This window comes from Peromyscus leucopus, chromosome 3 (genome assembly GCF_004664715.2).
Source record: "Peromyscus leucopus breed LL Stock chromosome 3, UCI_PerLeu_2.1, whole genome shotgun sequence".
Lineage (NCBI taxonomy): Eukaryota > Metazoa > Chordata > Mammalia > Rodentia > Cricetidae > Peromyscus > Peromyscus leucopus.
In genome coordinates, this window is record NC_051065.1 from 110,558,936 (window position 1) to 110,576,134 (window position 17,199).

A 17,199-nucleotide genomic window follows, 5' to 3' on the forward strand; every position below is an offset into this window, starting at 1 on the left:
GGCTTGCGGTGTGGATCATATATTTTCAGATTATAGATGGGAGTCACAACTGGGACTTCTCCACATAGTCACACCCCCTCCTTATGTGTGTGTGCATGTGCAGGTGTGTATGCTCGTGTGTGTGTGTGTGTGTGTGTGTGTGTGTGTGTGTGTGTGTGCATGTGTGTGTGCATGCATGCGTGCATGCATGTGCACCCACCCGTGCACTGTTTCTTTCCTGGAGCCGCTGTTCTTCCCACCTGGACAAACAGGCGTGCATGCTGCCTCGCTCCCAGTTCTTACTGGGATGAAATGATGCAGCATTAGGCAGCGCTCAGCCTTGCCTCTCACACAGAGCACAGTAAATGTTATTCCTGGTTCCATGCCACATAAATTTCTCTGTGACACAGTTTTACAGTTTTGATACAAGAATACAGAAAAATTAAACTCAAAAAAGTTGAGTGCCTTGCTGAAGATTTCTTGGCCATGTGTGGACAATAGCACACCATGGAGGATGATTAATGAGGCCAGTGTTTCTGTGTGTTGCCAGGAGCACCTCTGTAGAGGTTTCTGCTTTTTTATGGTATGTATAAAAATGACAGAAGTGGAAATGAGAAAGTACAGGACTTGGGTAATAAGCATTCAGGTCAGGTGTCCATCTGACCTTAGCCTGCTTGTGCCCTGTTGGACCTCCAGGGCCAGACAGCCTGTGCCGCCTGTACCTGGGCTCAGCCTGGTGAGTGTGCCCGACCCTAGCCCACCTGCACTTGACCCAGTCCCCATACCTAGCCCAATATCCACAGCTAGAGCCGGGGCCCAGTCTACTGTGTCCACATCAGACGTACAACCAAAGACATCCATATGCCCAGGTTTCATTAAAAATAAACAGTATAAGAGGTCAAGACAGCACCTCACCCCAATCCACCAGTCCTATAGAAATGTTCTCCAATGAGAATGACCTAGATGAACCCTAGGAAGGAGGGGAAAATAACACTAAGGATCTTTGAAAAGGCCACAGGGAATCATATTATTTTATATTTACCTAAAATTATACATGTGTGTGTGTGTGTGTGTGTGTGTGTGGGGGGGCTTAAGTGAAGTTATGCCATTTGGGTGACAAGAGCCATAGACTGTCTAACAAAAACTCTAGTACAGTTCATGAGAAACCCTCTTTTGAGTTGTTGGTCAGGAGAGGACTCCCCAACAGTGTAGGCTATTGCTCTTGCCCTTCTTTGCCTCCCAGAGGGTGAAGGTAAGACAGTTGCTAAAGACACCATGCACTTCGGACCCAGGACTTAGAGGAATTGAACTGGATCTCACCCCAGAGCCGCCTCTCTGAATACCATAGTACCAGAAGGTGATGTGCAAGCTACCAAGGGAAGAAAGTAATAGTCTTACACAGTTGTGATGCCTATGACCTGCAGCAGTAACCAGCATGGCAAGCTATTTCCAATCGTGGTAGTAACCAGCAGTGGTCTAATGGACTTAAGGCCCAGTTAACAGGAGGGAAATCTAACCTGGTTCTGGAAACACAGCCAGCTACCCAAGGCTAGTGAGGCCACGGACCTTAGAGGAGAACCTCCTGCTGCCACTCCCGACCCATTTAACTCCTGTCTGTGCTGGAACTTCTTACCCTCATACCCCTGAGTAATGTGGCTTTCACCCCCTCATCAAAGAAGCTGCTGCTTTTTTTTTAAAAAAGCAGAACCAGACAACTGGTCAAAATGTGGAGGACAGCTGACAGTGAATGCCCAGCCCTGTGGATAACCCACGACACATCGGTGACGTCCAAGGCTCAGGGGACACAGCGGAAGATGGGGTGGAAGGATTGTAAGAGCCAATGGACCAGAAAATCTGCAGTAAAGTTGTGTCTTCTAGACGTGAAGGGAAGCTCCATCCGTAAAAATCCCAACAATATGGCTTCCTAAACAGTGAAACCACCAGTTGACATGCTAATGTGACTGGGGAAATCTCATGTAGCCCACTCCGAGACAAAGAACTACAGGCAATCAGTGACTCTAGAGAGGGAGAATTAGTGTTTTTAAGGGATGAGTCTCCTAATAAGTTAGTTCTCAACATACACACCCCAAAACAAACCAACAAGCTCCCCAAATTAAAAAGTCATTTGAAGCAAAAAATACAGATCATTTTGTTTCTTAAAATAAGAAAACCAGGTTCTAGAACTTACTGTTTCTATTTTAGAGAACATCATGCCCCCTCCTCTGATTCCTGAAACCTGAGAATGTTACTTTGCAAAAGAGGCTGGGCAGATAGGATAAGGGATCTTAAGAGCTAGGCTTTCTTGGATCATCAGGTGGACTCAGTCTAATCCCAAGCATCCTTACACCAAGAGGGAAGGAAAGCGGCTGGACCCAGGAGACCTGAAGACTCCAAGCTGAAAGAGAAGCCGCAAGCCAGCTGATGCAAGTGACAGTGTGCTGCAGAGAGCATGCTGCTGGGCATCTTTCGCTGTAGCCCAGGAGGTCCCTTCCTATAACTCTTGCCAAGGTACATTTACCATTAAGTGTGTGATGGTGTGTCATAGAAACGGCAGCAACTGTAATAGCGTGCCTGCCTTCAGGTTTATCTGTTAAGAGGAATCTACAGATTGATGATTCGGGCTTCCATTCTCCTTTGAATCATGACTCACTGCTGTGATGAAGAAGTACAGAAGTGGGAGGACTTTGGTTTGTATAATGATTCTTAAATGTTTACTACCAGGGCCTACAGGTCAATAATATAATGATTTCTGTTGAGAAGACTGTTCACTTAGCTGCAGTCTGGGTTACTGGGGACAGTGTTGGTTTCTCAAGAGAGCCCAGTACCTGCAGAGGTTGAAATTTTTCTTATGTTCTTATAGGGTGGTTGTGTAAGTGAGAGGAGCCATTTAAGGAAGAAAGGTTTGGAAACTGTCTCAATACAAGAGATATAGGTAGGATTTCCAAATTGCTATTTACCAACAGGTACAGTTCTGTATATAACCAGAAGATGGCAGGCTTGATGCACAAATGAACCATGGAGTTGTAGAGGTTTTCTTAATTTTAAATGGTGGCATGAAAAGATATGTTAGCTATTAATTGAAGCCTGCTTTCTAAAGAGAATTTGGGGAGCTAGGGAAAGAAAGTAGCATAAAATGGAAGTAAACTGCTTTTCAAAATCTCTATTGTTATACTGTTTCTCTGATGCTCTTTGTAGCAATCTGCTATAAGTTTGTTCTAGAAAGCCCAACATTGATTTTTCTTCAGCTATAATTGATCTCTGGTTGGCTCTATTTGACATTGTCTTAGGTTTCTGTTGACTGTGTTACAGAGTTGCCGTTTGAAGTATGAGGAATTTACTAATTTAAAATTAGCCGAGTGCCTCGAATGCTTGTAAGCATGGCACACTTTTAATGAAGATAACAGCTTCCCTGTGTGAAACTTTGAGTGTGCCCACAATGAGAGAGCAGAAGGAAATTGTGAAACCCTGGCAGACATGGGTTGAAGTTATGGAACCTGGCTGTGGCAAGGCAGAACCAGAGATTTTAGCATCATTCCCCACCATCTTGTCTCTGTCCTATCATCCCCCACCCTCTTGTGTGTGTGTGTGTGTGTGTGTGTGTGTGTGTGTGTGTGTGTGTGTGTGTGTGTGTTGTGTGTGTGTATGCATACTCAAACACATGCCGTGGTGTGCACGTGGAGGTCAGAAGACAGCTTAGAGGTTCCATTCTGTCCTCCACAGTGTGGTGGATCTCAGGACGCAGGCTTGGCAGCAAGCTCCTTCCCCTGCTGAGCCATCTCCCCAGTCCTCACTCGTTTCCTTACTGTGATGCTAAGGTCACTAGAATTGTCCACTTCCGTACATTTACGGCTGATCAGTTTCCTATTGTATTTAATAGATGGTCGGGTTGCCCCCTGGAACAGTAAGCTAACTTTCAGAGAAGTTTATTTCCAAGAAAGAAAACTCTTGGTAGCTGCATCAGTATTCAACCAACATTTAACCTGGTCATTAATTCTATTTTTTTTGTCATATTCCTGGTATTAATTCTAATGAGCCCAGCATTCTGTTTTCTTTTTAAGTCGATGAAAGATGGGTGCACATGTATTTCTCTTTGTCTGTCTCTGTTTCTCTGTGTCTGTCTCTGCCTGTCTCTCTCTCTGTCTGTCTGTCTCTATATATATCTCTGTGTCTCCTCTCATTAGGCTATACTGGCCTTCACTCTTGACTCCCCTGTCTCTCCTCCTGAGTTTTAGAATTATAGGTATGAATCATCATGCACAGCTTTGTGCATATTTTCTTTATGTAAAGCCATTTTGATAGAACTTTACCACGTGAAACATTCTCGAGTTTGATGAAGATGCCACCATCCCTGTGTCCTGGTTTTATCCCAAGTGTGTGAGGAGAGAGTGTGCCACAGAGCAGATGTTCCAGGAGACTTGGGGACAGAGTTTCTTGCATTTCCTGTCACAGACCTGCAGCACCCAGACATGCTTTGTTCTTGTGCAGTGCTCTGTTGTTCCTCACACTCAAATTGAAGAAAAATCAAAAAACCAAATAGAAGGCGTGGGGTGAGTGGGTGGGGGAAGCTGGAGGAGGGAGACAAGACATTTCTTTGTAGACTGTCTTGGGCCCGAATTGCCATGTTCAGAAGTTCGACGCCATGCTGGGGCCTTTGTACCAGACGATGACCGAGACTTTTTTTCATCTGAGAACCTTTCCCAAGTTTTTCTCTGTTTCTGTATTTTTAAGAAATAAAAATGTAATCTAAGAGGATGAAGGGTTATGAAGCGTGAAGTTCCATAAATATTTATGCTGAACCTCAAAAGTGGACAGCTCCTATTTTCCTGCCGTATTGGGGTCATATTTCATTGTTGACCTCCGGAATTGGAAAGCACAAGGCATTAGTGTGCCCTTTTCTTTCTCTTCTCTTTCATTTATTTATGTGTTTTCATTCTGTGCTGAGTTGTAGATGTTGGGAGCTTGCCTTTAGGTTCTGTCGGTGTCAGTGGACTCAATTTTGCATCTCAGTTTTCCGTGGGTTTCGGAAAGTTCACACTTTTACCCAAAGAAGCAGTTCATATGTAGTTTCCAGCCTCTGGGGAGCTGTCCGAGCGGCCCTGCCGTAGATCATTGCTAACTTAAACACAGACATGGCTGTCAGGCAGTGTTCGTCTTGCATCTTACAAGTACATTTTAATTTGGCCCCTTCATTTTATGTTCTCCCTCACATAAAGTCTCTGGTCCACGGAACTTATACGTGGTAATTGCAAAGAATTTAGAAAATATGGATAAGCAGGAAAAAAAATACCTGTAATCCTACTGTATTTTTTTCTAGTTTTTTTTTTTTTTAAATCAAAATATGTATGGGCTGTAGCAGGAATCTTAAAAAGTCTTATTAATAAAAATCAAACCTGAAGCCAGGTATTGGGGTGAATGCTGGAAGATCAGAGAGGCAGAACAAGCCACAGCCACATCACCTCGCCAATTCCTCAGCTGATCCTGTTTCCTCCGACTGGAAGTCTCTGAGTTCTCATCCAAATAGATCTCAACTAAACTGTTGCTCAAAAGCCTAAAAGCTTAACCAGTTCCTCATCCTCATGCCTTAAATACCTTTCTGCTTTCTGCCATCAATTCCTGGGATTAAAGGCGTGAGTCACCATGCCTGGCTGTTTCCAGTGTGGCCTTAAACTCAGAGATCCAGGCGGATCTCTGCCTCTGGAATGCTAGGATTAAAGGTGTGTGTGCCACTATTTTCTGGCCTCTATATCTAGTGGCTGTTCTCTTTTCTGGCCCCAGATAAGTTTATTAGGGTGCACAATATTTTGGGGAACACAATACCACCACAGTGGGCATTTCATAGAAAGATGGTTGAAAAATAAGGGAATATTGGTAAAGATACTTGTGTGGAAATGCATAACTTTTTGGTATTTTTTTCCTTCTTGGTATTTTAATTTCCTTTTTAAGTACAACAATACAAAAATATTATCTATAACATAACAGTTTTCCTTTTCTTCAGTTGGTTGGTGAGGTTGGTAGATATTTTTCTCACTCTCAAGGTACTTATGGCTCAGTAGAAAATTTTTTTTTTTAAATTATAAGTTAGTAAGTAGGACTGGGGAGTTGGCTTATGGGTAAGAGTGCTTGCTGTGAAAACAAGAGGATCTGAGTTCAAATCCCCAGCACCCATGTAAGAGCCAGACATAGCTACATGTGCCTATAACCCCATTATTGGGAGGCAGTGCTGTGAAGTTTACTGGGGTTCACTGGCCGGCCAGCCAGCCTAGCTGAAATGGCAAGCTTCAGGTTCCAGGGGAGACTCTGTCTCAACATATAAAGGTAACAAGCATTTGAGGAAGGGACCAGGTGTTGACCTCAGGCCTCAGATGCACATGCACACAAGTATTGTGGAGTATTACTTTAACGATGTAAAGGTGGGTTACATTTGTTTATGCTGCCTTTGTGTAAAGATGTGCCGCTTGCCTGCCTAAGGCACCTGATTGGTCTAATAAAAATCTGAATGGCCAATAGCTATGCAGTAGAGGGATAGGTGGGGCTGATGGGCAGAGAGAATAAGTAGAAGGAGGAATCTAGGCTCAAGAGAACGAGAAGAGAGAATGAGGGTGAAAAAGAGAGAGATGCCTGGGGCCAGCCAGACACTGAGTAAGACATACAGAATGAAAGAAAGGCTAAAAACCCTGAGGCAAAATGTAGATGAAGAGAAACAGGTTCAGTGAAGTTCTAAGAGCTAGTAGGACAAGCCTAAGGTAAGGCCGAGCGTTCACAATTAATAATAAGTCTCCATATCATGATTTGGGGGCTAGAGGTCCAAGAAAGCCTGCTACACACAAGTGCTTGTGTACTTATACAAACACACACACAAAGTGAATAAGTGCAAAATGTCAGGTAAGAGTTTATTTAGGAATTAAGAATAATGAAGGAACTTTTTTTTTGTGATAGACAAGGTATAGTAAGGGGAAACTATAGAAACAAATTATAGACTAAGGGGCCAGGAGGGATTGCTCAGTGGGCAAGAATCATTCTGTGAAGGGAAGTGGAAGTGTGCTCAAATCCCAATACCCATGGAAAAGCCATAGATAGCCGTATGCGCCAGTAACCCTAATGTTGGAGGGTGGTAGCATTCCTGTCTGGAAGCTTAGCTGGATCAGTGAGCTTTAGGTTCAGGGAGAGAGAGAGGGGTGGGGAGACAGAGACAGAGACAGACAGACAGACTCTGTCTTGACAAGAAAAACAATAAAAGTTTTAAGTGAAACAATAGAAAAGATATCTAGTGTCCTCTCTGGCCTCTTCATGTACACCCATAGGCGCATGAGCTTGCCCAAGTGTACACACATACTACATATGTATTATAACACATACAACACATAAAAAATAGTATCTAGTGGATACCATAAAAAATCGATTAAGGAGAATCACACATATATACATACAATTTTATAAATATATATGTTTATTTATTAGTCAGGAAATAAAAGTGCAACAGTTAGGAGCAGAGTGAAGTTGAAGGGGGTCAGCAGAATGCTTAAGAGGTCACTCAGAGTATCCCAGGAGTGGTCTGAAGCCCCTCTGTTCACGTCATTGGCTTAGGGTCATTTGGTACAGGAATGGTTCCATGAAGGATAGAACTGGCCAGGGCTCCTGCCTACCCTTTCATAGCCTCTATGTCTTCATATACAATCCCACTTTTCCCCCCGAGTTGCCAACTTCTGTCTTGCTGTTACCATGGTAACAGAATACTGACTTGGATATAATGGTCCTGACCTTTGCTAGACATATGTGTCTTGAGCCTCCCTAACAAAGGAGGTGGCCATATCACACTGGTGTAGCCAACAGTGCAAGGGGATGTCTGCTGGGAGGACACCCCCTCCCTCCCCAGAAGAGGAGCATGTTTTCATGACCAAGTATGTTGGTCAATGAGAGATGCTGGAGATCAGCCCTTCTTTTCTGCTTGAGGCAGTGTGGGAGGGACTTAAGGTTAGAGAGCCCGGTCTATATTAAGTGTTGAACTGCCTATCACCAAACGAGTTTATAGACATAGTTATGACTTAGGATCGCTGTTACTACTGTCTCTGATTTACACTTAGAATACATGGAAGTCTGGAGTATGCGGGTCTGGAAATGCACATGAAGGAAGGCCACAAAAAGAACCTCAACGGGGCCTGTGTCTCCAGGTGATTTGGGTGATCTCAGGAGCACTGGGCTTGTGTCTCTGGGTGATCTGGGTGATCTCAGGAGCACTGGGCCTGTGTCTCCGGGTGATCTCAGGAGCACTGGGCCCGTGTCTCCGGGTGATCTGAGTGTTTGCAGGAGGAGCATGGCTGAGATGCTACCACTGGTCTGCCCCACTACACTGACACTGAACTTTGACACCTCATCTGTGGTGCTGATGCGGCTCCTGGGAATGAGGATGAAGCTGTTTTAGCAGACCGGTCGGAAACGCAGTCCGGAATGCAGATGTAATTTGACATACTGCATCCACACACATCCATAATAACATTTGGGTGTGTAACCAGGGTCGAATACATAATGGGATAGTATGGTACTTCTTTACACTGCCTTTTCCAGATCGGGTGTATATGACACTTTCGGTGTGTCTCAGTTGTCTCAGCTCCTTTGTTGGTTCCCAGTGGCCTGGGTAGCCTCTGCCTCGTGGACTGGCCAGTGCCACTTTAAACTCAGACTGGCTGTCTGTGTTTAGCCTCTGGGCAGCCTGTCACAGCGCAGCCTAGACAGCGCGCTGCGCCCTGCAGCTGCCTGCCTGCCCTTCTGCTTTACTGACCACTTCTTGTCTTGCCTGTCCTTCAAGAGCTGGTGCTCCTCAGGGCTCCATCCTGGGCAATCTGTCCTTCTTCTGGTGCCAGCCCCCATCTGACCTTTCAGGGCTTCCGTAGTTCGAGCCATGATATTTTTCTTGTTTGCTAGCTGTATTAGTCAGGGTTCTCCAAGGAGCAGAAATGATAGAATGAACTAATGTATACCTACATATTAGTAAGGGATTTATTAGATCAGCTTAACAGACTGTGGTCTGAATGGTTTTAACAAACCAAATATGAGAGTTTATTCCTTTGAATTTGACCCCTCTTCTCTAAGCCGTATTTATTTCCTGGCATCTTTCATCATCTTTCGTGGCGGTCTTTTAGCTTGTCTCCTGCCTTGCAGCTGATAGTTGAATCTTGCTTTTCTCCTCTCTCACGCTGCACCACAGTCTTGGCATAGGTCATCGAGTCTCTGCTTAAACTCTGACTTTCTTAGTCTGTGGCATGAAGCTCAAGCTGTGTGTGATGGTGGCTGGAGCCTCTTCATCTGATTGCCTGGAGCTCCTGACCATGACCTGATGCTTTGATAATAGGTTATGGCTTGGGTGGCTGCCAGCTGAGGGAGGCTGTGTTGACACAGGCTGATCCCCTTAAGCACTCTGCCTTGTGCTCATGTACTTTTCCCCTTTCATTTCCTCTCCCCACCTTCCCTTGCACCTTTCTTGCCAGCTCCTTCTGGCTCATTTGGAAGGTTCTTCAACTGAATAATCTCTAACAGTTTCCCTAGGTCTGGAGGCTCCACCCAATACCCTGCTGCCGTAGACCCAATACCTCCCTTCTCTTTCCATGATTCTGAAATCCTTGTCTATCTCCCCTCCCCCCATTTATTAAAGACAGGGCATTGTTTCTTTTCTCCTCCTCTTCTCCCTTCTTCTATTTCTTCTTTGACAGGACAGTGCCCAGGCTGACCTTGAACTCCTTACATAGTTGAGGATGACCTTGAATCTTGTGATTCCAAATTCTGGTATTACAGGCATGCATCAACACACTGGTCACAGCACCAATATACTGGCTAAGAGGGCAAACCTTATTACAGTGGAGGTCATGTGCAGTGTCTGCCCCAATATAATTTTTGGAAATGAGTTAATTTTGAGGGGAGATTGGGTGGAAAGATGTTGGACTCCACTGCAGACATTTTTTTGGGGGGGGGATATTGTGGGATTCAAATACTTGGTGAGTGAAGAAATGGAAATTAAATTTTATTGTTTTATAAATGTCTATTTTGGGAGAGATGTAATTTGAGGTAATGATTTCTTCATTAGAACCATATCTGTTGTATGTCAACAAAAGGCATCAGTGCTTTAAGCTTTCAGAGACTGTATCCATGCCAGCTGGGTCCATAGCACATACAGATACATCATGTCACCTTTTTGTCCTTGCATCTTGAAGTGCTGAGGCATACATCTGTTCTGTGCTAAGGATAGTGCCAAAGAAGAATTTGTCACTTATAAAAACAAACTACTGTTTGCTTTTATAAATAAAGTTTTATTAGAACAAGCACAAACTGTTATTCACATGTCATTGTCTCTGGCTTCTTTGTACTAAAAACAGTGTGGTTGAACCATTGTAACAGAGGCCATGAAGCTTGCAGAGTCTAAAATGTTTGCCACTGATGTTTTTGACATCAAAAGTTTTTAACTCTTAGAGCCATTTAATTTTGGAAAGAACAAAACCTCATTTGCTATATCCAATTAGATTAGAATCTGTGATTAGAAATTAGAAGGATCTGCATTGAAAGAAGTAAGCCTCAGCTGCATGAAGCTGTTGATAGCAGTTTTCCTCCAGCAGCCTTTATAGCTCTGAAGTGTAGCCAACTGGGAAGAATCCACCCTGTTAGCACCAGCTTGGTATCTCCCTGTCCTGTGACCCAAGTATGTATTGTCTTCAAAAGTTCTGGTGGGCAACCAAGAACAGTGGCAAAAGCCTGTTGTCTTGGGGGTCTCCAGGATATTCTCATGAACTACTCAAGCGGAGGTATCCCATACCTGACACTGGGCTTTTATTTGGGCAAGCTATGGCTTTTGGAGAAGCAGTATGTCCTTGGGTAACTCCAAGGAAACATTTTTTATATGAGAGTGAGAGAGGGAGAGGGAGTGTGTGTGTGTGTATGTGTATGTATGTGTATTTAGGAATCTTAATTGACCTGACAAGATAATACATCTGTGTAATAATGGGCATGCATGTTATGGGAGTAACCAGTTGTTTCTTGTTTAGATTTAAAGCCTTTTCAACAGGAGGAAACACATATAATCATGGCCAAGAACCCATAGGCCCCAAGGGTAAACCTACTATTATTTTGATAAATGGACAAAGTGTGGAACTGCCCTCTAAAGTCATATCTCTATACTCATAGACTAATGTAGCATAGCATCAAAGATATTTCTCTGTTCAGAGGATAGCAGTTAACAAAAACTCACACCTGATCAGAATGCTGTGGCGTGCTCAGCTAGAAATGGTACATCTATACCACATCCCCTCCTCCCAGGACTCAAGAAATGTCATGGAAGAAGGGGCAGGAAGATTTTAAGAGATCAAGAAGGACTGGGGCAAGCAGTATCTTTTAGACAAGACTCACAGAAGCTGTGGTTGCCTGCACAAGACCTACACAAGATCAACATTCTAGCATGGAGTGGAGGGGGCTCGCCAACCCCTACTCCTAGCTGAGAAACTTTAGAGAGTTGATGGCCCCTGAGGGAGGGAGGGAGGGAGGGAGGGAGGGAGAGAGAGGAGGGAGAGGAGGGAGAGTTAGTTTTGTTAGGAGCATGGCCCTGGTAGGTCAACCATGCGCCAGTAGATAGTGCCACACCTATACACATGTAGGCAGCACTACTAGATTCATGGGTTATTTAAAAAAAACAAAAAGGACAGGACGTAAGGTTGGGAAGGGATTATGCCGGAGGTAGATAATTATATTTCATTGTATACATGTATGAAATTCTTAAAGAATAGATAAAAATACTATATTTTAAAGGAAAAAAATAAGCTTGGCCAGCATGTTAGTACACGTGTGCTATAATCCTAGCATTTTGGAGTTGAGGTAAGAGATTATGACTAAAGACTAGCCTAGCCACATAATGAGAGCAATTCTATTTTGCAACATAGTTTATCTTGTGGTACTAGAGATTGAACCTAGGCATGCTTGCTAGGTAATGCTGTACAACTTCAACCCTCTTACTTTAGTTTTGATGCACGGTCTTGCTAAGTTGTCCAGGAGGCTTAAACTCTTGGATCCTCCTCTCCCAGCCACCCAGAAACTGGCATTATAGACCTGTGCCACCAAGCCTCACTGTATGTGTCACTGTGTGGAACCCACGGGGTTCCTGCTCACAGGAAACTGAGCTTGCTTTACCAGCAGGCTGCATAAGGGATGGCTTGACCACGTGCACGTCACCAGGTGTTGGAAGAGTCTGCACTTGCTGTGCTAGGGGGAAGCCTTTCGCTCCACCCCTTGGCATTCCTTTAAAAAGCCCTGTAGAAGAGACAGAAGGGGCCCGTGGATTAGGATCCAGGCCCTCCTGAGGCTATCCTGTGTTTCTATCTGTCTTTCTCCCCTCTATATTTCTATCTAAATCTCTTATCCCTCACTCCTCAAGAGTACCCTGGGGGGTGGGGTGGGGGGTGGTCCCCCACATTACTTAAAGAAAGATTATTTGCATTTCTTGTCATCTCTTACATATAAATATATATTCATATTCTAAAAGCTGAAATTTAGTGCCGTCAAGTGTATGTAAGATATTGGACACCAAGATGTAGAAAGCATTTGTCCATCAGGAATATCACTGTGCTGAGGCTTCAGCTCATGTCTTCCCTTTAAACAGTTCAACGATCCCTCTGTGTCTTCTCCCCCATGACTGGGTACCTGTCCCCACTCCGCCTTCCGGTCTGAACAGTTGCTCAGTCTTCTGTTTCTGAACCCTCTTCACTTCCCTGAGGACAGTCTAAGAATTGCTTGTTGACTTAGCTAGGTGTGAAGTTGGCTCATCAGGACCAGTGTCAGCTGGAGTGGTGGTGCTGGATGACTCCTCGGTTGTGTGGGAGGAAGCAAGGCCTAGGTGCCAGGCTTGCTTGAGAGTTGGTGGAGACTGGTGTCAGGTGGGGAAGAATAGGGGTGCCAGCTTCCAGCCAGCCTTGCCTCTCCTGGTGTGTTATTTCTGGTCAAGCAAAGGTTGTTCTGGTAGATTCCTTGGTGAAACAGGGTTGAAAAGTTGATTATTGTGTGAGTGGGGGATTCATGAGAATTTTCTTCCTACCACTGAGTGGTGTGTACATATGCGTGCAGTGTGGTGTCCAGAGGTGAGTAGATCTCATTCAGAGGAGAGTTTTGGCACTGATGACACTGTGTGTTCTCGAAGGTTCAAGAATTTTAGGTTAATAAAAGACTTTGACACCTCACATTAAACCTTAAGATTATGTTTGCATTATTAGTTTTGCTTATGAAAAGATGTCAGTTTTTGCAACAGCAACTTCCTTTTCAGATATAATTAAATGTTTATATTTTAGGTTGCCTGCTTGATTCGAGTTCCTTCTGAAGTGGTTAAGCAGAGGGCACAGGTGTCTGCTTCTTCAAAAACCTTGCAGATTTTTTCTACTATCTTAAAGGAAGAGGTAAGACTACTTCCTTCTCTGTTGAGGGAGATTTTAGTGAGAACACTGGGCTTATTGCAGGACCTCGGGAAACTAGGGTGGCTTTAATGTCTAACTACAGTAACTTGTTTGCTGGGACTACCTTTTCTTTGTGGATTTTTATTTTCCTTTTTTTTTTTTTTTAAATTTTGAAGCAATCATGTATTGAGTACCACTGCAGCATATCCCCTGAATGTAATCTGTCTTAGGCATCAGAATCAAACTCATTGTGAGACGGAACTAAGATACTCCTTTAGAACATTGCTGCAGAATTTGAGGGCCCATGGGAAAGAAGCAGTATTTAATATGAAAATATAACAGTGGGCTGGTAATTATCACCAGCATCATAATGTTATATGAAATTGTCATTTTCTCCTCTGGCATGGGGCCACAGGCCTTTAATCCCAGAACTCTGGAGGCAGAGGCAGGTGGGCTTTTTAAGTTTTGAAGCCAGCGTGGTTTACACAGTGAGTTCTAGGCTAACCAGGGCTACATAGTGAGATCCTTAAACAAACAAACAAAAAACAAACAAGTAAGAAAATGTTCTTTCTCTTTCTGATCAGTGTTGGCTATGATCAAATCTGCCCTTTTAGATACACGGCTGTTAGGAATGCTGCTGATTTCTTTTTATCAGTTTAGTGGAAGCCTCTGTTGTTCTGTTTTTCTTTGATATACGAGTCAAAGTCTTGCTGTGTTGCCTCAGGTTGGCCTTGAACTTCTGGGGTTATTCATTCTTGCTGCCTGGGCTCCTGAGTGGCTGTGGCTTCTGCCATCATGTAGTGTCTTTTCTTTTTTTTCCCCCTTAAATAATGTGAGCCAATCTTAGTTTAGATTTAAAGAAAAAGTTATTTGTTTTGGAGGTGAGGACTTCCTATGTGGTCCTGGCTGGTATTCAGTCTCTATCCTCATCCTCCTGAGTGCTGGGATGACAGGTCTGTGCCACCACATCCCTCATTTTTCTGGGCTGTTACCGGTTGCAGGAATGAGGTCAGTCCTATGGGCTGCTCATTGGACTATGTGTGTGCTTAAGCATATAACTAACGCTAGGCTTACCTTTAATATATACTTTATTGAGAGATTATTGACCCAGTTCTGAAATAAGTCCTCTTTTTACATTAAAGGAGGATGGACTGGCTTTTGGAAATGTATATAATGTAAATGTTATCAAAAGATAAAATGCTGTTACTTAATACCATGTATCTTGTTTCTTTATTAGAGATGTCAACTTTAAGGGAGCTAACCCCGAGCTTGTGTGCCTTAAGCTGGTTTAGAATGTTTAACTTTAGAAAACTGTGACCAAGGAATGTCTTAGAACTCAAATTTTAGAGCAGGCCAGTCTCTTTCTAGAATGTTCCTCACAAATCTTTGTTGTTCCAACTTTCTGATTGCTTGGCTCTTGTTTGTTTCAGGGCATCCAAGGACTGTACCGAGGCTACAGAAGCACAGTGTTGAGAGAGGTAATGTGGATATTTTATTTGTGCTGAAATGTGGTGGTATTTTATTTGTGCTTTAATAAATAAAGCTTGCCTAGAGATCAGAGGAAAAACCAAGTCATTATAAGTAAACACAAATGTCATGCAGTGTTAGCACACAGGCAGAGATTTGTCTGGATCTCTGTGAGTTCAAGGCCACACTGGAAACCGCCAGGTGTGGTGGCACATGCCTTAAATTCCAACACTAGTTAACCATGGAGGTCTGTACAGACAGACAGGAAGTGACAGAGCTGGGCAGGAAGAGGAAGTGAGGTAGCTGGACAGAAAGAGCAAATCAGATGACAGAACAGCAAGGCATATAGGTGTGGGTAGACAGGAAGTATCTCACATTTGGAAGCTGAGGTATCTGTGAGGTAAGGTTAGCTTGTGGCTGTTCCTATTCCTCTGATCTCTCTCAGGCTTTAACCCCAATTTCTGGCTCTGTGTTTTTTATTTAATAAGATCATTTAGAAATTCATCTACAAGGTAACCCAGTTACTCCTCCTCAAGTCCCGAAGCAGGGTGGCCTTTGATTGGTGACCCTATGTTTCTTAAGAATCAGAAGTAGAGTTGGAGAACTGTCTTTAGAAAGCAAAAGGAGAATGCCATCACTCAGAAACTGTTTAGTTGCACCTTGGTTCTTCCGTTTAGAAGAATGCCATGGGTCGCTCGGTGGGCTGCTGTCATTATTACTGTAGGTGACTAAGTGTCTGGTAGCTGGAATAGTAAGGAAGAACACAGCAAGAAGCCACCACAGGGAGGTAGCTTTTGGTTCCCCGATGTGAAAGGCAGTGGCCTGGGGACTCTGTGGAGAGAAACCTGGCGCTTTCCTCTTGGCCTTCTAACTAACATGCTGTACTGGTGTTTTGGAGTGGGGTGGGGCGGGAGAGGGAGCGGAAAGCAAGACTTGGCCCTCAGTAATGACGTCACTAGTTACTGTAGACAGCATGCTTTAAACTTTGCCTTCCAGCAGGGAGACTGTTTGGAGTTTTACATAGTGAGATGTGAGAAGTGGTTTTGGTCCAGGACACAGTTTTCCATGACAGAAGGAAGAACTTGATGATGTTTCCTCCTCTTCTTGGAGTTCTGGGACTAAAACATTTTAACTTGTAAAAGTATTTCCAGTGTAAGTAATCTGGGAGTTAGTAGAGTATTAAAATTCTTTGAAAGCTCTTGTTGGCACTCTCCGTGGCTTGCAGGCCTCCTGAGGGCACACAGACAGTGTGTGGTGTGGCCTAGAGCTTTGGCTTTCGGGAGGTAACCCTGAAGGGCTGCCTGCCTTACTGTGGGGCCTGACAGCTCCTTGTTTTTTTTGCAAACCAAATGTTCTACATTCTTTGCCATTGTCTGTCAGAAATGCCACCTGTGTGAGCCTCCTTCTGCCCTTTCTTTCTGACTCACTGTACCTGTGGTATTTGCTCACCTTACACCTGGATGCAGGAAAAAGTGGAGGAGAAAGTAATCAACATTTTTTATTTTTCTGAAAAGGGCTGAATAAATGAATATATTTCCATTCCAGAGAGTGCTAGTTTTGCATACAAAGAGATAAAACACATGCTCACAACTGTTGTTCCATCCTTTCAAAAATTTGTTTTGACATATGTCGTGCTAGTAATTAATTTTTTGGCTGCAATCCTTGTGAATTGTATGACCTTACCGAGATGACTTTGTTTACTCAAAATGCAGAGCTTTGTAGGCAATTTAATTGGGGTCTTGTGCATTCTGCGTGCTCATAAAGGAGCCTTCAGAGCTGATTTCAGTTGAGGTGTTGCTCCGTGCATCGTCTCAGCTGGGATGGAGGGAATTACCGCCGAATGAAATGCAGCTTCTTCTCCAAGTGAGACAAATGAGAAGTGATGTGCCTGCTTTAAACAACAGTGCTGTATTATGAGCAGTCTCAAGCCCTGCATTATCCTGACAGTAATATCAGATCTTTTTGTCTAGAGCCCATTTGATTGTTTCAATAAGAAATACACAGAAGCTTTAGTGAGAACCACCAGGAAATGGATACGATTTGTTCAGTGTGCAATTTTTTCTTTCAGATGGTTTTATCTCACTAGCAGTAGCCTTTGGGAGGGGACTGAAGTTTGGCTCCGTGAGTTAGAAGCAAGATGTGTGTTTTCTGGGCCCTGTGAGCACTGTCACACATGGCGCTGTGTTTGATGTCTGTAGAGGTTGTCTACTTAGCCATCGTTCTCCTGAACTAGTCCGGTTTCTGTGAATTTTGCACTGAGTCTGAACAAGACTATTTACCTCCCTTTTCTCTGTTCATCTTTCTCATGGACTTGACCAAATTAGATATGGCTGAGCAT

General features: G+C 43.8%; 1 protein-coding gene across 4 annotated transcripts in view; it reads left to right on the top strand.

Annotated features, from left to right (window-relative positions):
- Window positions 1-17,199, top strand: part of Slc25a26 (solute carrier family 25 member 26) — a 115,729-nt gene that overhangs the window by 26,997 nt on the left and 71,533 nt on the right. For 3 of the 4 annotated variants that reach the window (XM_028855359.2, XM_028855366.2, XM_037203936.1), the window contains 2 exons: window positions 13,293-13,397; window positions 14,825-14,872. The exons of the other annotated variant lie outside the window; for it this stretch is intronic. In XM_028855359.2, coding sequence (XP_028711192.1) covers window positions 13,293-13,397; window positions 14,825-14,872 — 153 coding nt within the window. The remainder of the gene's footprint in view (window positions 1-13,292; window positions 13,398-14,824; window positions 14,873-17,199) is intronic. 4 annotated transcript variants of the gene reach the window in all.